This window comes from Mustelus asterias, chromosome 10 (assembly GCF_964213995.1).
Source record: "Mustelus asterias chromosome 10, sMusAst1.hap1.1, whole genome shotgun sequence".
Lineage (NCBI taxonomy): Eukaryota > Metazoa > Chordata > Chondrichthyes > Carcharhiniformes > Triakidae > Mustelus > Mustelus asterias.
The window spans coordinates 110477997-110500990 of NC_135810.1; the positions used below are offsets into that span (position 1 = coordinate 110477997).

Below are 22994 nucleotides of genomic sequence, written 5' to 3' on the forward strand. Positions count from 1 at the left end.
TGCCCATGAGCTGAGCATCTTGCTATAGGCCATTTCAGAGTTAAGAGTCAACCACATTACTGTGGGTCTAGAGTCGCATGTAATCCAGATGCCTAAAGAACATTAGTGAGCCTGATGGGTTTATTTGGAACACCTAATGATAAATTCATGGTCACCATTACTGAGACTCACTTTACAATTCCAGAATTATTAATTGAACTTAAATTCCACCAGCTGCGATGGTGGGATTTTAACCCATGTTCCAGAGAATTAGCCCTACCAGTCCAGTGACATTATCATAACACCACCATCTCTCCGCCTATCTGTTTCATTAAAGGGCCAAGCAGCCGAAGCAGTTTGGAATGATGTACTACATGCTAAATGTGCTACAGAATATCAGTTGTTGTTATAACCTGTAAAGTCTCAGGTTTATTCTCCCGTCTGCTGAATTAGCTGAACTCGATTAGAAAGTAGATTTGAGGAACTACAATTGATGCCAATCACTGTTTTCATTTGCGATCATTAAACATTGAACCTAGCTGGAGCACACCAGAGGATGGGGGCAGGTTTGGGTCTGGTGGAGTGAGGATGTAATGTAAAATAATATAAAATAATTTGGCGCAAAAGTAAAGAGAATGTGACAGATTTTGACTTTGGTCAAAGTATAACATGGGTAATAACGAATCAACAACGGGTTTTACAGTTTCCCTCATTTCAAAGGACTTCAGTCAAGAGAGTTTAAACCCAGGCTGTCAACTATCACCCATTTTTCACTCCCACAGAGTGAGGATCTACCTTAATGTGTTAAATTTAGTATTTTGAAAGTGGCTTATTAAGTACATTGTACAAATAATTCAATGGTTCAGCACAGGTTATGCACTCATACAGATTGTACTTGTAGATGCATACAAAGAAATCAACATGGTTCGGTACTTTTAACTGACCATAGACTGAAACTATATCTTGACCATAGGGTTTCAGTTAAACATGGGGGAGGCTGGGTCAGGGGATTCATTGGATGCTGGGTTGAGATAACACATCATCCCTGTGGAAGTTTAAGGTGGCATTAGGACAGCAATAACCCTCCTCCCATTGGGTAGCCCTAGCATTCCTTCTGCAGTGGGGATTCAAGAATGAGATTTGAGCCTAACACTGTACACCGGTAGAAAAGGGTGGCCATATTCTCTAGAACTCCCAAGCCGAAAACAATTTAATGTTTGTGTAAATTCTTGGACACCCTAATTTGATTGAAAGGAATTTTTTGTTACCTATATCCAGGCATATTTCAGAAACTATAGATTCTTTTTTAGCCAGACTGCATCCATATCTCTTTAGATGCTCCTGATCCACATGTGAAATGACAAGAGACTGTCCATCATTGGTGATGCTCACAACTCCAGTATCCGATATGGACAATCCATCATACTGCCATTTTATTCGGGGTGACAGCACTTTTGGTCCACAATAGGTGCATGTTAATGTGACTTTATCTCCAACTGACACCACAGGTGGGTCCACTGTGAGGTGGAGGTTAGACCAGCATCCTAGAGAAAAGAAAAAAGTCTTTCTGTATTGATATAAAGTAACAAATATAACATGTATGTTTTGGTAGGTCGCAACCAGCTTCTTATATACAGGTGATAAAAGCAAAATACTGAGGATGCTGAAATCTGAAACAAAAACAGAAAATGCTGGAAAATCTCAGCAGGTCCATTCATCTGATGAAGGAGCAGCGCTCCAGCTCTGACGAATGGTCATCTAGACTCAAAACGTTGGCTCTATTCTCTCCCCACAGATGCTGTCAGACCTGCTGAGATTTTCCAGCACTTTCTTTTTCTTTTCTATATACAGGTGGTCCAGGTAAATATAGATTCAAGTGTAAATACACCTTATGAGATACACTGAAATCAACCTTCCCTGAACTGACTCCAATGCAAGTATATCTGTCTGTAAATAAGGAGACCAAACTGGTGCACAGTCCTCTGAGTATGGTCTCATCAATGCCCTGTGCAGTTGTAGTAAGACCTTCCTACTTGTATACTCAATCCCCTTTGCGCTAAAGGCCAGCATTCCATTTGCCTTCCTAATTACTTGCTGTACCGACTTGCTTACTTTTTGTGATTCACGTACAAGGACACCTGATTCCTCTGTACCTCAGCAATCTGCAATCTCTCCCCATCTAAAAAATAATTTGCTTTTCTATTCTTCTCACTAAAGTGGACAGCTTCACATTTTCCCACATTATAGTCCATCTGTCAATTTTTGTCCACTCACTTAAGCTATCTATGTCCCTTTGCAGACTCTTTGTGTCCTCCTCACAGCTTGTTTTCCCACCTTTATTTAGATCATTAGCAAATTTGACTACAATACACTTGGTGCTTTCATCCAAGTCATTAATATAGATTATATATAGTTGAAGCCCCAGCACTGATCTCTGTAACATTCCATTAGATGCAGTTTGCCAACCTGAAAATGACCCATTTATGACTCTCTGTTTCCTGTTCGTTCGCTAACCCCCTGACCTTGCAAATATATTAGCCCTAACATCATGAATTTTTGAAGGACTCCACTCATTGCACTGGTCCCCAAGGTGTTAAATAACATAATAATTTCATTGCTAAGTAGATTTTCCTAAGCCTACCTGGGTAACTTTTTGTCTTTCGTTCAAGCTCAGGTACCCAATCTTATTTATCAATTTTTTTGCCCTGCTTTGCATATTTTCTGAGGTCCACTTTTTTTGTTTGGTGCCAAGAGCTGTACACAGTTCTCAAGGTGGTGGGGTACCATGTGAATGCTGCCCTTGTTCTTCTGGACCAGTTGTTCCCAAATAGTGTGCCACAGCAATTGCACAGGCAATGTGCCATGAAGACCCCCCCACCCACTAAATGTGCTGCGAAGAAAGATTCAAAATGATTAAAGATTCATGTAATTAAACTAAAACTACCTTTTGTCTTCAGCTCTGTGGGCTGGCATTTCTAAGACCTGATGAACGTTGGGCTTCCCACGCATGCGCCGGCTGGGACAGAGCTATACGTACATTTTTAGAATTTTTATGTTGGTCAGGCCCATGCTTGACCAAACGGATTTGGAGCTGAAGACAAAAGTCCCATGCACCCACACAAAAAGCAAAAACTCAAAAAGGGTGCAAAAGCCCTGGGAGAAGCGAGAGAAACAGAAAGAGGTTAAAGAAAAAGGGAGAAATTAAAAATTAAGTTTGAAGTAAGGGAAGAAGACAGAGAAAATAAGAAGTCTGCCTCAATTTTTTTTATAGTATAGAGGTGTGCCATGGCATATAAAAGGCTGGGAACCACTGGTCTAGACGCCTGCGGTTGGAAGGTGCTACATGAGCTTTGCACTTAGGGTTTGTGCTGTCATCTGGACCAGTTTGCTGCATTGGTAAATGACCTGTGCTTTATTGGGAGCTATATACCCTTTGATGTGGTGTATGCTCTATCCTTGGAGGTTCCCATCCAAGTCACTGACCTTCCTGACTTTGAAATATATCGCCGTTCCTTCCCTGTCACTCAGTCAGAATCCTTGTCCTTCTAGACTAGTGATCCCCAACCAATGTGCAACAGCTATGAAGACCTCCCCCTCCAAATGTTCCGTTAAAAAAAATTCAAAATTATTCAAAATGCATGTCATTTAACTAAAACCACTTTCGCCTTGAGCTCTGTGGTTGACATCTCCAAGACCTGACAAATCATGGGTCTCCTTCATTCCCTCCCTAACAGCACAGTGGGTGTACCTACACCTGAAGGCTGCAGTGATTCAAGAAGGCAATTCACCACCACTTTCTCAAGGGCAAATAGGGATGGGAAATAAATGCTGACCTAGCCAGCGATGTACACATCCTATAAATTTTTTTTTTTAAGTTTGCATTTATATAGCATCTTTAACATGAACAACATCCCTCAGCACTTCACACAGAGGCATAAGGAAATTCTATCTGCACCCACCAGTGATGATTAAAGTGTGTTTTTCTCAAAAAAGAAAATCCCAGATTCCTTCTCTTTATTTTTTCCTGTAAATTATCCTCACTGATTCTATAGTTCATGTTGGTTTTATCCTATCTCAATCTTATGGCTTCACTTTTCTACATTAAACAACACATTTTTTATGGCCCACTATTCTGACTTGCTTGGATTTATCTTCCATTGATCTGCTGATTTCCAATTTATGACCCTCGCAATCTTTATACCAGCAGCAAACGCAGCTATACCGGCTCCTTTCCTTTCCCCCAAATCTTAAACACACACTTGAAGCAACAAATAACCCCAGTCTTAAAACCCAAAGGACCCTGACAGTCACCCCTTCCCATGTAGATACAAGCTTAACAATTACCCTTTGCATTTTGTGACTCAGCCAGTTAGGTTAAAGTGCCTCGACTCATCCATAAAGAATGGCCACCTGGGTCACTTTTCTGGAGGCTGTTGACACCGGTGTAAATGTACACTGGACAGAATCATTGTCCACAGAAAAGGAGCTGAGAAAATTGGAAAATAATTTAATTCATATATGTGAAAATCTGCTGTTTTCTCTCACGCACCTGTTTTCACGATTAGCTTCACTTTCTTCTCTTCAGAGAGGTAGTCATGGGTGCAGATGAACTCTCCTGAATCGGGTATCTTTATTCCTCTTAGTGTGATGGAATAATCACCCTTCTTTATTTTCGATCGGTACACGAGTACTCTCCCTTTGAACTCTTCTTCGAAGACTATTCGCCCATCGGGATAGATGTCCACGATCTTGCCACCATTGTAACTGCTGCACTCTGGATATTGTGGCGTCCAGTACCAGCTCACGGGACGGTCATATGGAAGTTGCCCTGGGATTAAGCAACTAAGTGGAGCAATATTTCCAACGGTCATTGACACCTCCTCTTCAGCTCCAACAGTCAGTTCAAGGAAGGCGAGCAGAGCTAAAATAGAAACACAAGATAATGTGCCATAATTTCAGTGTCAACCTTATTTAGAAGTTAATTGTTTATCATGAACCATTGAAATTTTCCTTTTGTTGACAAATCTATGTGAAATCGAGAATAGCTGAAGTTCACAGCATTGGATACAACCAACACTGAAAAGAGTAGAAGAGGAGATAAAGTAAATGGAAGAAGTGGCAATTCAATGGTATCAAATCTTGAGTTGGGGGGAGGGAAGGTGCCCTATAATGCTAATTGCAAAGGACCATTCAGGGTAAGGGACTGTGAAATGGGACATGGGGTGGGATTTTCCAGCCTCGCTCGCCCTAAAACTGGAAAATCCCGCCCGAGGTCAACGAACCTTTCCATGGTCCGCCCTTTGCCCACTACGATTCGCGTGGCTGGCGGAATGGGAAAATTCATCCCATGGTTTCAATATAGCAGGAATCCAGGGAGGAGGAACTGTGTATGGAATGTAATATGTGAAGTTTATGAGGAATAATGAACAGACAATAGAGTTGTAAATGTAGTCTAATGAGATTAATTGTATCACCTACTTTCATCCGAGTACCCACCAGGGATTAAACTTGTAACTTGCCTTCTCTCCCAGGCTTCTCTCTACACAAATGGGAAACTAGTCAGAACTAGTCAATATCTTTTCCCAAAGGTGGGGGAGTCTAAAACTAGAGGGCATAGGTTTAAGGTGAGAGGGGAGAGATACAAAAGTGTCCAGAGGGGCAATTTTTTCACACAGAGGGTAGTGAGTGTCTGGAACCAGCTGCCAGAGGTAGTAGTAGAGGCAGGTACAATTTTGTCTTTTAAAAAGCGTTTAGACAGTTACATGGATAAGATGGGGATAGAGGGATATGGGCCAAATGTGGGCCATTGGGACGAGCTTCGGGGTTTAAAAAAAAGGGCGGCATGTTTCCATGCTGTAAACCTCCATGACTCTATGACTCTCTAACTATAACATAGGAACGTAGGAATTAGGAGCAGAAGTAGGCAAATTCAGCCCTTCGAGCCTGCTCCGCCATTCAATCAGACCATGGCTGATCTCTCCCTGGTCTCAGATCCATCTCCCCACCTGTTCCCCCATCCCCTTATCCCTTTTTTTTAATTAGAAATATATCTATCTCCTTCTTGAAACCATTTAACAATTCAGACTCCACCGCACTTTGGGGCAGCGATTTCCACAAATCTGCAATGTTGGTAACGAACATTTTGGGAGTTGTATGTCTGCCCACGAGTGATCTCTAATGAGTCTCAGGTTTTGTATCAACAATAAGTTTGCATTTCTATAACATCTTCGACATGAAAAACATCCCTCGGGGCTTAATACATCGGCATAATGAAAATGGACACCTAACCAAGAAGGGAGAAATGGGGGGTGGACCAAAAGCTAAGTTGAAATTACAGGTTTTGAATAAATTTTTGAAGATGGAGAAAGCTGCGGAAAAGTTTAGAAAGGGAATTCCAAAGAAGATATTTCTGGAGATGCACTGGTAGCTTTGGATAGGTGGAAATGGAACTGTGCAAAGGAGTCCATAAGACCATAAGACCATAAAACATAAAAGCAGAATTAGGCCACTCGGCCCATCGAGTCTGCTCTGCCATTCAATCATGGCTGATATTGTTCTCATCCCCTTTCTCCTGCCTTTTCCCCCTAACCCCTGGCCCCCTTATGAATCAAGAACCGATCTATCTCTGTCTTAAAAGACACTCAATAGTCCAGTTGAGAGATTTCGCTCAGTTAGTTGCATTCTACTGAGACAGCAGGGGGCAGTGCAGTTAGCTTTAGTATCTGCATCGAGCATTGTAGAACCAGTGTTCCCATTTCATTTTCTATTCAATGAGCTTTGTTAGAAAATGTGGAACAGAATATTTTCCTTACTATTGCTAATCAGATTGAATAATGTATCTTATTCTTGAGCCAGAGTTTGACAGAATATGATGTCCTGTAGCTTATCAAAATTTGAATAAAATATTAATTTAAACAATCACTGTCAGCTCTGAAGTTTGTAGAATCCCTATAGTGCAGAAGGAGGTCATTCATCCCATTGAGTCTGCACCAACTCTCTGACAGAGCATTTTACCCATAACCCCATGTACTTACCACACTAATCCCCCTAACCTTTGGACACTAAAGGACAATTTAGCATGACCAATCCACCTAACCTGCACATCTTTGGACTGTGGAGGAAACCCACGCAGACACAGGGAGAACATGCAAATTCCACACAGACAGTCACCCGAGATCAGAATTCCACCCGGATCCCTGGCGCGGTGAAACAGCAGTGCTAACCGCTGTGCCACCATTTATGTTTGTATAGTATTAATTTTTTTAATGTAGATCCAGGCTTTTCAATGGAAATTTTATACTGCAGCGAATCATTGATCATAACTTGATAAAGGTATATTACTTAATCATCTGCTTCATGAATGGCATTTACTACAATATCAATAATTAGTTAATAAACAAAACTTTTAGAATGTGTGACAAGAAGCCACATGTTAGCGTTTAACAATGGTCCTCTTGACCTTGTTATTTATAACAGTAAATACAATATGAGTGTGGTTGATAGTTAAACTGAAACTGGCTACCCAGCCTACGTAAATGCATCAATCTTGGATTGGAGAATAACAAATGGAATAAATTCTCAACAATGACAGACTAAGAGATGTGACAGAGAAAATAAACTTGAATTCCAAGTGCAAAGATCACTAAAGGTTAGTACTCGGGTACAAAATACATCCAAACATGCAACCTGCCGAATAAAGTGTGTTTAAGACCAGATGAAAGTTATTTGATAATTATTTACTAGGAATTTACTTGAACAGTATTTACATGCAGGTAGATCGACTTATTTGGAAATAGACCGACAAAAGAAAGCCTTGAAAGGAAGCGATTAATAAATTCTAATGATCCTATTTCTGTGTTTCTGAAGTCTGTTTAGGAGCTAAGGTTCAGCAGTGTTTTCATCTCCAGTTGTTAACTATTGCCCTCTGTTGCTAAATGTTGGTATTCCCTAGAATATAAATAAGTATCAAATTGGGGGATGGACAATTTCTGGACTGGTTCAAGGAAAATCTTTCTTTATATACAGCTTTACAATTTTGTTGCACAAGACAGAAAAACTGCAAATAAGTTTACTTATTTTGCTTTTATCTTAGGTTTACTTAAGACTTCAGTTGGTTACATTACATATTGAAACAATTATACAAGGTAACTGAGTACCTATGGCACAATATGTGTTATATATAAATAAGTTGAGTTCTGATGAAGAGCTGTGTACCCTTTTATGCAGTGGCACGGCTCAAGTGGTAGTACCCTTGCCTCAAGTCCAGAAGTTTATGGGTACAAGTCCCAGTTCAGGACTTGAATACAAAACAATATCAAGACTTGAATGCTGCACTGTTGGGTGACACATTAAAGCAAAGACTTGTCCACCTCTCAAGATGAAGTAAAAGATTCCATGGTACTATTTTGAAGTTTATTTATTTATTAGTGTCACAAGTAAGCTTACATTAACACTGCAATGAAGTTATTGTCAAAAACCCCAGGAGAGTTATCACAGTGTCCTGGTCAACATTTATCCCTCTCCTGAATATCGCAATAAAACCTGTTACCTGGTCATTATCATGTTGTCGTTTGTGAGACCTTGCTGTGAACAAATTGGATGCCACATATACAGTTCACATTCACAAATTTTACATTCACAAATCCAATCACTGAAAATATAATGACATTATTTTCGTTTTTTGTGTTCATTTTGAAGTTTGTTTTATTATTTTTTATTCATTCATGGGATATGGACATCACTAGCTAAGCCAGCAGTTATTGCCCATCCCGAATTGCCCTTGAAAGGGGTGGTGTTGAGGTGCCTTCTTCAACCACTGCAGTCCATATGGTGTAGATAGACCCACAGTGCATTTGGGAAGGAAGTTCCAGACTTTTAACCCAGCAGCAGTGAAAGAATGGCAATATATTTCCAAGTATATGGACAGTGAAGAAGGTTCTCTCGGATTGCAATGAGATCTTGATCAATTGGGTCGGTGGGCTGATGAATGGCAGATGGAGTTTAATTTAGATAAACGCGAGGTGATGCATTTTGGGGCAGGACTTACTCAGTAAATGGTAGGGCCTTGGGGAGAGTTATAGAATAAAGAGATCTGGGGTACAGGTTCATAGCTCCTTGAAAGTGGAGTCACAGGTGGACGGAGTTGAGAAGAAGGCATTGGTTTCATTGGTCAGAACATTGAATACAGGAGTTGGGATGTCTTGTTGAAGTTGTACAAGACATTGATAAGGCCACACTTGGAATACTATGTACAGTTCTGGTCACCCTATTATAGAAGGGATATTATTAAACCAGAAAGAGTGCAGAAAATATTTACTGGGATGCTACCGGGACTTGATGGTTTGAGTTATAAGGAGAGGCTGGATAGACTGGGACTTTTTTCTCTGGAGGGTAGGAGGCTTAGGGGTGATCTTATAGAGATCTATAAAATAATGAGCAGCATAGATCAGCTAGATAGTCAATATCTTTTCCCAAAGGTAGGGGAGTCTAAAACTAGAAGGCATAGATTTAAGGTGAGGGGGAGAGATACAAAAGGGGCCAGGGAGGCAATTTTTTCACACAGAGGGTGGTGAGTGTCTGGAACAAGCTGCCGGTGATCGTAGTGGAGGTGGATACAATTTTGTCTTTTAAAAAGCCACAGGGCGGCACGGTAGCACAGTGGTTAGCACTGCTGCTTCACAGCTCCAGGGTCCCGGGTTCGATTCCCGGCTCGGGTCACTGTCTGTGTGGAGTTTGCACATTCTCCTCGTGTCTGCGTGGGTTTCCGCCGGGTGCTCCGGTTTCCTCCCACTGTCCAAAGATGTGCGGATTAGGTTGATTGGCCAGGTTAAAAATTGCCCCTTAGAGTCCTGTGATGCGTAGGTTAGTGGGATTAGCGGGTAAATATGTGGGGGTAGGGCCTGGGTGGGATTGTGGTTGGTGCAGACTCGATGGGCCGAATGGCCTCCTTCTGCACTGTAGGATTTCTATGAAAAAGCGTTTAGACTGTTACATGGGTAAGATGGATATAGAGGGATATGGGCCAAGCATGGGCAATTGGGACTAGCTTAGTGGTTAAAAAAATGGGTGGCATGGGCAAGTTGGGCTGAAGGATCTGTTTCCATGCTGTAAACCTCTATGACTCTATGAGCCTTAGTGAATTGCTGCAGTGTATCTTGACTGTGAAGACTGCTGCCACTGTGCATCAGTCGTCGAGGGAGTGAATATTTAAGGTGGTGGATGGGTGTTGTTGAGCTTCTTGAGTGTTGTTGGAGCTACACTCATCCAGGCAATGGAGAGTATTCCATCATTCTCTTGACATGTGCCTTGTAGATGGTAGACGAGTCAGGAGGTGAGTTACTCACTGCAGAATTCCCAGCTTCTGACCTGCACTTGTAGCCACAGTGTTTATATATTTGGTCCAGTTCTGTTTCTGGTCAACAGTAACCCCCAGGATATTGATACTGGGAGATTCAGTGAAGGTGATACCACTGAATGTCAAGGGGAGATGGTTGTGTTCCTTCTTGTTAGAGATGGTCTAGCACTTGTCTGGTGCAAATGTAACTTTTCACTCATCAGCCAGAGCCTGAATGTTTGTCCAAGTCTTGCTGCATATGGATCCGGATTGCTTCAGTATCTGAGGAGTTGCAAATAGTGCTGAACAGTGTACAATCATCAACATGCGTCACCATTTTTGACCTTATGAGGGAAGGAAGGTCATTGATGAAGCAGCTGAAGATGGCTGGGTATCGAACACTACCCTGAGGAACTCCTGCAATGATGTCTGGGACTGAGATGATAGGCCTCCAACAACCTTTGTGCTGGATATGACTCCCACCAGACTGGTCAAATTTTCCCCATCCTTGACACCTAAAGTTCACCTCCATGGCTGCCACTTGCCCTCTGGTACCTCAAGTGACCATTCTTCCTGCTTGTACTGAGATAGAGAGTGGATGAACATTTTAACCACAAATGGCATCGGAGCCAAGTCTGGTGCTAACATTAATCAATGTTCACAAACATACAAAGATTATTGTTTCACAGCTAGGGAACGGAATTCTTTTTGGTTTTCACCTCTCTTACTTAGAAATTTTAAAAACAAAGTATAGCACCCGAGATAAAATGAATGAATTTAACATTGAACTAAATCATGCATACATTTTTCTAGCCTCAGTAACATGCTGATGCATTGCTTCAATAAAACTGAATTCACCACTACGCCTTCAACTCCCAGGCATCAAGCTCGAGACATTTCCTCCGAAACCCCTCCGGCTGGCTAGTATATCCCTATGTGGCACATTGTCAGATTTGGTCTGATAACACTCCTGTAAATGCCACTAGACATTTATTACATTATTGGTGCTGTAAAAATCTTAATAGGCTCCACAATGGTTGATCGAGTTAAAACTACGACATAGCTACTTTCTTTGCCGGAGAAAGTTTATTGACTTAGTTCATAGTCAACATTACTCCAACCAGCCAGTGTTCCAGCCATCCCCACAAATAGCCTTCACCTGCTTAACAATGTAATTATGATGTGGAGATGCCGGCGTTGGACTGGGGTAAACACAGTAAGAGTTTTAACAACACCAGGTTAAAGTCCAACAGGTTTATTTGGTAGAAAATGCCATTTGCTACCAAATAAACCTGTTGGACTTTAACCTGGTGTTGTTAAAACTCTTACTGTAACAATGTAATTGCCATTAAACCGTAACAACCTAATTAATAAAACTGTTGTTGAATTGTTTGCCTCAAACATCATGATCTAACCAGTGGTTCCCTGGTCTTCTCAGGCAATTGTTTGTTCTGCAGAAGAATGCAACCTGTCTTTGCAAATCAATCACCACTCACACTGCTTAAAGGTCCAAACTATCTGAGTGGTCTTTATGTTATTCTGATCACTGTCATTTTGTTCAGTCCAAATTTACATTGTATTTTGTCAGTCGTAAGTCAAAGCACCCTGGTAATGTCTCACAAATTATAACAATTATATGATAAAACATTTGGAGAAATTCAAAGTTTAAAAATAATTGCAATACAGTTTAGTGATCGTACAATGGTGAGGAGAGTAATGTATGTTCAAATTCTGAAATGGACAGCAATCAGTTTGCCTCCGGAAACGGTATGCTAAATTTAACACTTCAAGTCAGCTTTTCTTTGAAAAAAAGGACACAAACCAAATGGTGATCTATTTTGTTTCTTTTGAACGCCGGCTTGCTAGAGATAGAACTGAACTTTTTAGGGATGCAAAATAGGTGCTGGAAAATTAGTCCAACGGTTATGCACCATGGCTGATTTACCTTTCAACAGAAGCCATTCAGAATGAAAATTGGGCTGGGGATATAAAGGGAAGACAAGCTACTACCACGAGTGTGCAAGAGTGGAATCTTACCCTGGTTGTTTCTATTTTAGTAATCATATTGAGAGTGCATTAATAGGACCAGGCTATCTACAAGATGCATGGTAACATCAGCAATTGGTATTTACATAGTGCATTTAATGTAAGAAAACATCTCAAGGTGCTTCAGTGCAGTATTACTCTCTTTCTCAGTGGACAGATATTGGGCATATTCAAGCCTGAGATTTGCTAGATTTGCAGATGATTCAGGGAGGTAGTGGTGGTAGCGTTGTGGTATTTAAATCCCACCATGGCAGATGGTGAAATTTGAATTCAATAAAACTCTAGAATTAAAAATCTGGTTCACTAATGTCCTTCAGGGAAGGAAATCTGCCGTCCTTTCCTGATCTGGCTTACATGTGACTCCAGACCCATAGCAATGTGATTGAACCTTAATTGCACTCTGAAATGGCCTGGCAAATCATTCAGTTCAAGGGATGCCTGCATGAATACATTCTTAAAGGATGCAGCAATTGGGCAGGATAGTGAGGGTGAGGATCACCTTATTAAATGTTGGAGCAGGCTTGAAGGGCTAGATGGTCTACACTTGTTCCTATTTTGTCATCAAACAAAAGATATTAGTGTCAATTACCAAAAGTTTGCTCACAGTGGTAGATTTGTGAGAGGAGAGATGTTGTGGGTGTCTGTCTCTTTAAGACAGTGCAGCAATAGAGGGTCACCTGACCTGAGGGACAAATGACAACTGAAAGTGAATGATGGAGGTCAGTGACCAGTGGAGTGCCCCAGGGATCTGTCCTGGGACCCTTGCTGTTTGTCATTTTCATAAATGACCTGGATGAGGAAGTGGAGGGATGGGTTGGTAAGTTTGCTGACGACACCAAGGTAGGTGGTGTTGTGGATAGTTTGGAGGGATGTCAGAAGTTGCAGCGAGACATAGATAGAATGCAGGACTGGGCGGAGAAGTGGCAGATGGACTTCAACCCGGATAAGTGTGTGGTGATCCATTTTGGCAGATCCAATGGGATGGAGCAGCAGTATAAAATGAAGGGTACCATTCTTAGCAGTGTAGAGGATCAGAGGGACCTTGGGGTCCGGGTCCATAGGACTCTTAAATCGGCCTCGCAGGTGGAGGATGCGGTCAAGAAGGCGTATGGCGTACTAGCCTTCATTAATCGAGGGATTGAGTTTAGGAGTCGGGAGATAATGCTGCAGCTTTATAGGACCCTGGTTAGACCCCACTTGGAGTACTGCGCGCAGTTCTGGTCACCTCATTACAGGAAAGATGTTGAAGCCATTGAAAGGGTGCAGAGGAGATTTACAAGGATGTTGCCTGGATTGGGGGGCATGCCTTATGAGGATAGGTTGAGGGAGCTTGGTCTCTTCTCCCTGGAGAGACGAAGGATGAGAGGTGACCTGATAGAGGTTTACAAGATGTTGAGGGGTCTGGATAGGGTGGACTCTCAGAGGCTATTTCCAAGGGCTGAAATAGTTGCTACGAGAGGACACAGGTTTAAGGTGCTGGGGGGTAGGTACAGGGGGGATGTCAGGGGTAAGTTTTTCACTCAGAGGGTGGTGGGTGAGTGGAATCGGCTGACGTCGGTGGTGGTGGAGGCAAACTCGTTGGGGTCTTTTAAGAGACTTCTGGATGAGTACATGGGATTTAATGGGATTGAGGGCTATAGATAGGCCTAGAGGTGGGGATGTGATCGGCGCAACTTGTGGGCCGAAGGGCCTGTTTGTGCTGTGGCTTTCTATGTTCTATGTTCTATGTTCTATCACACCAGAACGGGGAGAGTTCTCGGGCATTTTACTTCTGGAACCATCTTGTAAGCTTGCAGAACTGGAGCTCTGCCGCAGGGCAGCCTTGGTGCTGCATAAACCTCCTGTACCTAAGTTTAAGTTTATTTATCTGTGTCACAAGTAGGCTTACATTAACATTGCAACGAAATTATTGTGAAAATCCCCAAGCCGCCACACTCCAGCGCCTGTTCGGGTACACTGAGGGAGAATTTAACATGGCCAATACACCTAACCTGCACGTCTTTCGGACTGTGGGAGGAAACCAGAGCACCTGGAGGAAACCTACGCAGATACAGGGAGAACGTGCAGACTCCACACAGATAGTGATCCAAGCCGGGAATTGAACCCCTGTTCCTGGAGCTGTGAAACAGCAATGCTAACCATTGTGCCAACATGTCGCCCGAAGTTTCTCTTGTCAATAAATACCCATTGCTCCTAAATAAAAGTGATAGGTTTGAACGAGCATCTTAAAGATCTTGTAAGAAAAGGGAGAACCAGCCGTGGATAACAAAGGAAATAAAGGAGAGTATTAAAATAAAAACAGCTGCGTACAGAGTGGTCAAAAATAGTGGAGAAACAAGTGATTGGGAAAAATTTAAGAAACAACAAAGAGAGACTAAGAAAGCGATAAAGAAAGGAAGGATAGACTATGAAGCTAGGCTAGCAATTAATATAAAAAATGATAGTAAAAGTTTTTATAAATATATAAAAAGGAATAGAGTGGCTAGAGTGAATGTTGGACCCTTGGAGGACGAGAGGGGGGAGTTAATAGTGGGAAATTAGGATATGGCTGAGTCTTTAAATAAGTTTTTTGTGTCGGTCTTCACGGTGGAGGACACAAATAGTTTGCCAAATATTAACGATAGAGGGTTGGCAGCAGGAGAAATACTTAATACAATTAATGTTACCAGAGAGGCAGTGCTGGGTAGACTAATGGGACTGAAGGTGGACAAGTCCCCGGGTCCGGATGGAATGCATCCCAGGGTATTGAAAGAAATGTCAGAGGTAATAGTGGATGCATTAGTGATTATTTATCAAAACTCGTTGCATTCTGGGGTAGTGCCGGTTGATTGGAAAACGGCTAATGTTACGCCGCTCTTTAAAAAAGGAAGGAGACAAAAGGCGGGTAACTATAGGCCGGTCAGCTTAACGTCTGTACTAGGGAAAATGCTGGAATCCATTATTAAAGAGGAGATAGCAGGGCATCTGGATAGAAATGGTTCGATCAATCAGACGCAGCATGGATTCATGAGGGGAAAGTCGTGCTTGACGAACATGTTGGATTTTTATGAAGATGTGACTAGGGTGGTTGATGGAGGAGAACCGGTGGATGCGGTGTTTTTGGATTTCCAAAAGGCGTTTGATAAGGTGCCCCATAAAAGGCTGCTGAAGAAGATTAGGGCACACGGAGTTGGGGGTAGTGTGTTAAAGTGGATTGGGGACTGGCTATCCGACAGGAAGCAAAGAGTCGGAATAAATGGGTGTTTTTCCGGTTGGAGGAAGGTAACTAGTGGCGTGCCGCAGGGATCGGTACTCGGGCCGCAACTGTTTACCATTTATATAGATGATCTGGAGGAGGGGACAGAGTGTAGGGTAACGAAGTTTGCAGACGACACAAAGATAAGTGGAAAAGTGAATCGTGTGGAGGACGGAGAAGATCTGCAGAGAGATTTGGACAGGCTGAGTGAGTGGGCGAGGATATGGCAAATGGAGTATAACGTTGATAAATGCGAGGTTATACACTTTGGAGGAAATAATAACAAATGGGATTACTATCTCAATGGAAACAAATTAAAACATGCTACCGTGCAAAGGGACCTGGGGGTCCTTGTGCATGAGACGCAAAAGCCCAGTCTGCAGGTACAACAGGTGATCAAGAAGGCAAATGGGATGTTAGCCTGTATTGCGAGGGGGATAGAATATAAAAGCAGGGATGTCTTGATGCACCTGTACAGGGCATTGGTGAGGCCGCAGCTGGAATACTGTGTGCAGTATTGGTCCCCTTATATGAGGAAGGATATATTGGCATTGGAGGGAGTGCAGAGAAGGTTCACCAGGTTGATACCGGAGATGAGGGGTTTGGATTATGAGGAGAGGCTGAGGAGATTGGGTTTGTACTCGTTGGAGTTTAGAAGGATGAGGGGGGATCTTATGGAGACTTATAAGATAATGCGGGGGCTGGATAGGGTGGAGGCGGAGAGATTCTTTCCACTTAGTAAGGAAGTTAAAACTAGAGGACACAGCCTCAAAATAAAGAGGGGTCGGTTTAAGACAGAGTTGAGGAGGAACTTCTTCTCCCAGAGGGTGGTGAATCTCTGGAATTCTCTGCCCACTGAGGTGGTGGAGGCTACCTCGCTGAATATGTTTAAAGCGCGGATGGATGGATTCCTGATCGGTAAGGGAATTAAGGGTTATGGGGATCAGGCGGGTAAGTGGTACTGATCCACGTCAGATCAGCCATGATCTTATTGAGTGGCGGGGCAGGCTCGAGGGGCTAGATGGCCTACTCCTGCTCCTATTTCTTATGTTCTTATGTTCTTAAAGAGTGAGATGGAGAGGTTGAGGGAGGGAATTCTAGAGCTTAGTGCCATGGCAACAAATGCCAGTCATTAATGGTGATGGACAATTAAACAACTAACAGGAGGAGGAAGCTGCACCAATATTACCATCCTCGATGTTGGGAGAGCCCAGAACATCAGGACAAAAGACAAGACCAGAACATTTGCAGCCATCTTCAGCCAGAAGTACCGAGTGGATGGTCCAGCCCCACTTCCTCCTAAGCTCCCCAGAATCACCGATGCCAATTTCGGCCAATTTGATTCACTCCATGTGATATCAAGGAGTGATGGCACTGGACACTCCAGAGGCTATGGGTTCTGACAACGTTTCAGCAATAGTAGTGAAGACTTGTACTCCAGAAGTTGACGTGCCCCTAGCCAAGCTGTTCCAGAACAGCTACAAGACTGGCATTGACCCAGCAATGTAGAAAATTGCCCAGGTATGCCCTGTCCACAAAATGCAGGACAAATCCAATCTGGCCAGTTGCCATCCCATCAGCCCTTTCTCAATCATCAGCAAAATGATGGAATGTGTCATTGACATTAAGTGCTATCAAGTGTCACTTAAACAGCTATGACCTGCTCACTGATGCTCAGTTTATGTTCCACCAGGGTCACTCAGCTCCTGACATCATTATAATGTTGGTCCAGACATGGACAAAAGAGCTGCATTCCAGAGATGAGGTTGTAAAATGCGACCTATTTGCACACAGCAAATCCTACAAAAAGCAATGTGATAAATTATCAGTTTTTTATGTGGTGTTATGGTGACAAATATTGACCAGGACACTGAGAGACATCAGGGGCAGGACTTTGAAGAGCATCGTTGGATCTTTTACATTCACTGCAAGGCCAGACTAGGTTTCACTTTAATAACTCACCCAAAAAACAGCAATCCAATTGTGTAACACTCCTTCAGTACTGCCCGCAAATGTCAGTTATATGCTTAAATCCTGAAATGAAGTTTGAATCCCCAGTCTTCTGATTCAAATGAAGGAGTCAATGAGAAAAGGAACAACTTGTGGTTATAAAATAGCTTTCACATTCATAGTCAAATGCAACAGCCAGTTTGCATACAGCGAGATTACATGAAAAGCCAATGAATGACTATTCATTAATAACTCTTCGGAAGACCACACTGTTTAAAATGTGCCTATTGGGAAATATTGGTAGTGACAAATCTAAAGGGTTTGATTGGTGCTTTTCTCTAAGCATTGTCAAGAGTACAGCAGTGCTTGACGCAACGTTAGCACAACCACATATCACATACATAGAATGGACAGTACAGAAACAGACCATTCAGCTCAACTGGCCCATGCCATGTTTATACTCCACATGAACCTCCACCTGTCACTCTTCATCTAATCATTATCACAATAACCTTCTAACTCCTTTCCCTCTCATCTGTTGATCTCGCTTCTCCTTAAAAATCACCAATGCTAGCCTCCTCAACTATCGCATGTGACAGTGAGTTCCGCATCCCAACCACACTCTGTGTCATAATGTGCTCACTAAACAAGAAACTTACAGTACACACTTCCTGTAACAGCATATTCAAATAAATCCAAGGTTACAACATGAAAGAATTTGTTTTAAATTCTGAAGCTGAAAAGGTCCCATGGTTTATCTCTAAGTTGCTCTGATCTTAACTGGAATAGCACTTAGGGTGTTACCAACGCCCTCAGTGGACCCTAAATCAGGGAAGGGAAAACATTAGCCACTATTTCTGCTGTTTGATGAGCATCAGTGACATCCATGGGAAGTAGATGAGTGTGGTGGTCAGGTGACAAGAGAGTCAATCTTAATTTTGATGTTCTAAATAGAGTCATAGAGGTTTACAGCATGGAAACAGGCCCTACGACCCAACTTGCCCAAGCGTCCTTATTTTTAACCACTAAGCTAGTCCCAATTGCCTGCGTTTGGCCCATATCCCTCTCTACCCACCTTATCCATGTAACTGTCTAAGTGCCTTTTAAAAGAGAAAATTGTACCTGCCTCTACTACTATCACCTCTGGCAGCTTGTTCCAGGCACTCACCACCCTCTGTGTGAAAAAGTTGTCCCTCTGGACCCTTTTGTATCTCTCCCCTCTCACCTTAAACCTAGTTTTAGACTCCCCTACCTTTGGGAAACGATGCTGACTATCTAGCTAATCTATGCCCCTCATTATTTTATAGACCTCTATAAGATCACCCCTAAGTCTCCTATGCTCCAGGGAAAGAAGTCCCATTCTATCCAGCCTCTCCTTATAACTCAAACTACCAAGTCCCGGTAGCATCCTAGTAAATCTTTTCTGCACTCTTTCTAGTTTAAATAATATCCTTTCTATAATTGGGTGACCAGAACTGTACAAAGTATTCCAAGTGCGGCCGTACCAATGACTTGTACAACTTCAACAAGACATCCCAACTCCTGTATTCAATGTTCTGACCAATGACGTCAAGCATGCCGCATGCCTTCTTCACCACTCTGTCCGCCTGTGACTCCAATTTCAAGGAGCTATGAATCTGTACCCCCAGGTCGCTTTGTTCTATAACTCTCTCCAACACCCTACCATTAACTGAGTAAGTCCTGCCCTGGTTCGATCTACCAAAATGGTTGAATAGTCTACTGACAGGTGGACCGCAGCACATCAAGGCGGCTCACCACTACCTTCTCAAAAAGGAATTAGGGATGAGCAACAAATGCTGGCCTTGTGAATCATGCTCAGATCCTCAGAAATAAGTTTTTAAAACTACAATCTAGAAATTTGGGCATGCCTATTTTTGCTGACGAGGTAGGGAATCACTCAATGGGGCGTTAGAATCGCCTGTGTCCTTTTAATGTAAGGTCAGGAGGGCCACTCTTGCTCTTCCCAACACCACATTCAAGTAATATGGGAACCTTCCTGCCTGTTTCAGGCCATTCATAATTCAACAGAGGATAACTGACACCTATGAAACTGGTATGAATAGGTGTCATCAAGGGAAGCAGGAGAAAATTAGAAATAAAGAAAACAACAACTAAATAAATGCAACTTTAATTTGTTTTTTTTTCAGTCAGGCAGATGCTAAAGAGCCTCCAAAACACGCAACAGAGAAATCCATGCCAATAGATTTTACGTTTGACTGATGGAGCTGTTGGGTGAGATTCTCAGGCCTCCCAGCCGCATATTTCCTGGTGGCGGGAGGTGGCACTTTGTTTGCTGGAGGAATCTCTGGTCCCGCCGCTGTCAATGGGAATTCCCATTGACGCCAACCCACGCTGACGGGAAACACACGGGCGCGGTGCGCTGCCGGCGGGACTGGAGAATCCTGCCAGCGTGAACGACCGGACAATTCCGGCCGACATTTTTTTCCTCCCATCAAGATACCCCACAAGTCTAAATCCAGAGTTTTGGATACAGGTTGGCATGATCCTATGATTAATTAACCTAGGGCTGGATTCCATAGAATAGTTACATCACAGAAGGAGGCCATTTAGCCCATCATGTATGTGCCGGTTCCTGCAAAGGAAGCTTGTACCGCTCCTCTACATTCTCCTCATAGTGCTGGATTTCTTTTCACTTTAGTTGCTTATCCAATTCCCTTTTCAAAGTCCTAAATCTGTACTTCCCTCCACCCACCCTCCAAATCCTAACCACTTGCATCGTTAAAAGATTTTTCTGTATTTTGCCATTGGTTCTTTTGCCAATCACTTTAAAATACTGTCTTCTAGTTCTTGCCCTTTCTGGCAATAGGAACAGTTTCTCAATATCAACTCTATCCAAACACCTCGTGATTTTACACATTTCTATCAAATCTTCTTTCAACCTCTTTTTCTCTAAGAAGAACAATTGGTGGTACAGTGGCACAGTGGTTAGCACTGCTGTCTCACAGCGCCAGGGACCTGGGTTCAATTCCAGCCTCGGGCAACTATGGAGTTTGCACGTTCTCCCCTTGTTTTCATGGGTTTCCTGGGGATGCTCTGGTTTCCTCCCACAGTCCAAAGATGTATGGGTTAGGTTGATTGGCCATGGCAAATTGCCCCTTAGTGTCAGGGGGGGTAGAAGGGTAAATACGTGAGGTTACGGGGATAGGGCCTGGGTGGGATTGTTGGTTTGTGCAGGCTCAATGGGCCAAATGGCCTCCTTCTGCACTGTAGGGATTCTATGATTCTATAATTCCAGTTTCTCCAATCTATCCACCTAACTGTCTTGCATCATCAAGGACAATTCTCATAAATGTTGTCAGTCCTTTCCCTAAAGCCTTCACATCCTTCCTCAAGTGCAGTAAGAATTGGACACATTACTCCAGTTGAGGTGAAATCAGTGTTTTAAAAAGGTTCATCATAACTTCCTTGCTTTTATGCTCTATGGGCACGATCTTACCGGCCATTCACGCCATGCTCCTGCTGCAGCGAGGTTGGAGGATTTGACACTCAGTCAAATCTCCATTCACTGCAGCAGGATGGGAAAATCCCGCCAGCGTGAATGGCAATAATATTCCAGCTAATGCTTCTACTTATAAAGTCCAAGAATTTGTATTATTATTAACCACTTTCTCGACATGCCCTGCCACCTTCAATGATTTGTGCACAAACACCCCGAGGTCCTCTGTTCCTGAACTCCCTTTGGCATGGTGCCCCATTATCTTAAATTGCCTCAATCTGCCTGCCAGAATGTACCTCTTCATACATCTCTATGTTAAATATAATCTGCCATGTGTGTTGTCCCATTCCACCAACTTGTTTATGCCCTCTTGATGTCTTCACTGTCCTCCTCACAGTTCACACCCTCAAGGTTTGTGTCACCTTCACATTTTGAACTTATGCCATGCAGGTCTAGGTCATGGGGCAGCACAGTGGCAGAGTGGTTGGCACTGCTGCCTCACAGCTAGGGACTAAGTTCGATTCCCGGCTTGGGTCACTTGAGTCAGAGTCTGCATGTTCTCCCTGTGGCTGCATGGGTTTCCTCCGGGTTCTCCGGTTTCCTCCCACAGTCCAAAAGACGTGCTGGTTAAATGCATTGGCTGTGCTAAATTCTCCCTCGGTGTACCTGAACAGGCACTGGAGTGTGGTGACTAGGGGATTTTCACAGTAACTTCATTGCAGTGTTAATGCAAGCCTATTTGTGACACTAATAAATAAACTTAAACTTTGAAACTTTAATATACATCAGGAAAAGCAGGTATCATGTTTAACAAGTCATATCTTAGGTAGGGAAAATGAAACTGAATTTGTTTGCACGCCCAGGTCGAGGTCATCAGTAAGGATAGGCAACAACACCTCCTCCGCAATCATCCTCAACACCGGTGCCCCAGAAGGCTGTGTTCTCAGCCCCCTACTATACTCCTTATACACCTATGACTGTGGCCAAATTCCCCCCCAATTTGATTTTCAAGTTTGCTGACGACACCACCGTAGTGGGTCGGATCTCAAATAATGACGAGACAGAGTACAGAAATGAGATAGAGAATCTGGTGAACTGGTGCAGCAACAATAATCTCTCCCTCAATGTCAACAAAATGAAGGAGATTGTCATCGACTTCAGGAAGCGTAAAGAGAACATGCTCCTGTCTACATCAATGGGGACGAAATAGAAAGGGTCGAGAGCTTCAAGTTTTTAGGTATCCAGATCACCAACAACCTGTCCTGGTCCCCCTCATGACGACACTATAGTTAAGAAAGCCCACCAACGCCTCTACTTTCTCAGAAGACTAAGGAAATTTGACATGTCAGCTACGACTCTCACCAACTTTTACAGATGCACCATAGAAAGCATTCTTTCTGGTTGTATCACAGCTTGGTATGGCTCCTGCTCTGCCCAAGACCGCAAGGAACTACAAAAGGTCGTGAATGTAGCCCAGTCCATCATGCAAACCAGCCTCCCATCCATTGACTCTGTCTACACTTCCCGCTGCCTCAGCAAAGCAGCCAACATAATTAAGGACCCCATGCACCCCGGACATTCTCCCTTCCACCTTCTTCCTTCGGGAAAAAGATACAAAAGTCTGGGGTCACGTACCAACTGACTCAAGAACAGCTTCTTCCCTGCTGCTGTCAGATTTTGAATGGACCTACCTTGCATTAAGTTGACCTTTCTCTACACCCTAGCTATGACTGTAACACTACATTCTGCACTATTTTGTTTCCTTCTCTATGAGCAGTATGTTTTGTCTGTATAGCGCGCAAGAAACAATACTTTTCGCTGTATGTTAATACGTTCTTCGCATAATAAATCAAATCAAATCAAATTAATATACATCAGGAAAAGCAGGTATCAATGTTTAACAAGTCATATCTTTGGTGGGGAAAATGAAACTGAATTTGTTTGAAGTGAAACTGGTTTGTAGATGACACTAC

General features: G+C 42.9%; 1 protein-coding gene across 1 annotated transcript in view; it reads right to left on the reverse strand.

The window, feature by feature from the left end:
* LOC144500100 (uncharacterized) overlaps window positions 1-22994 on the reverse strand; it is a 51924-nt gene that overhangs the window by 23455 nt on the left and 5475 nt on the right. The window contains exons 2-3 of the mRNA XM_078222877.1: window positions 4529-4900; window positions 1248-1523 (exon numbers count right to left, since the gene is read on the reverse strand). Coding sequence (XP_078079003.1) covers window positions 1248-1523; window positions 4529-4900 — 648 coding nt within the window. The remainder of the gene's footprint in view (window positions 1-1247; window positions 1524-4528; window positions 4901-22994) is intronic.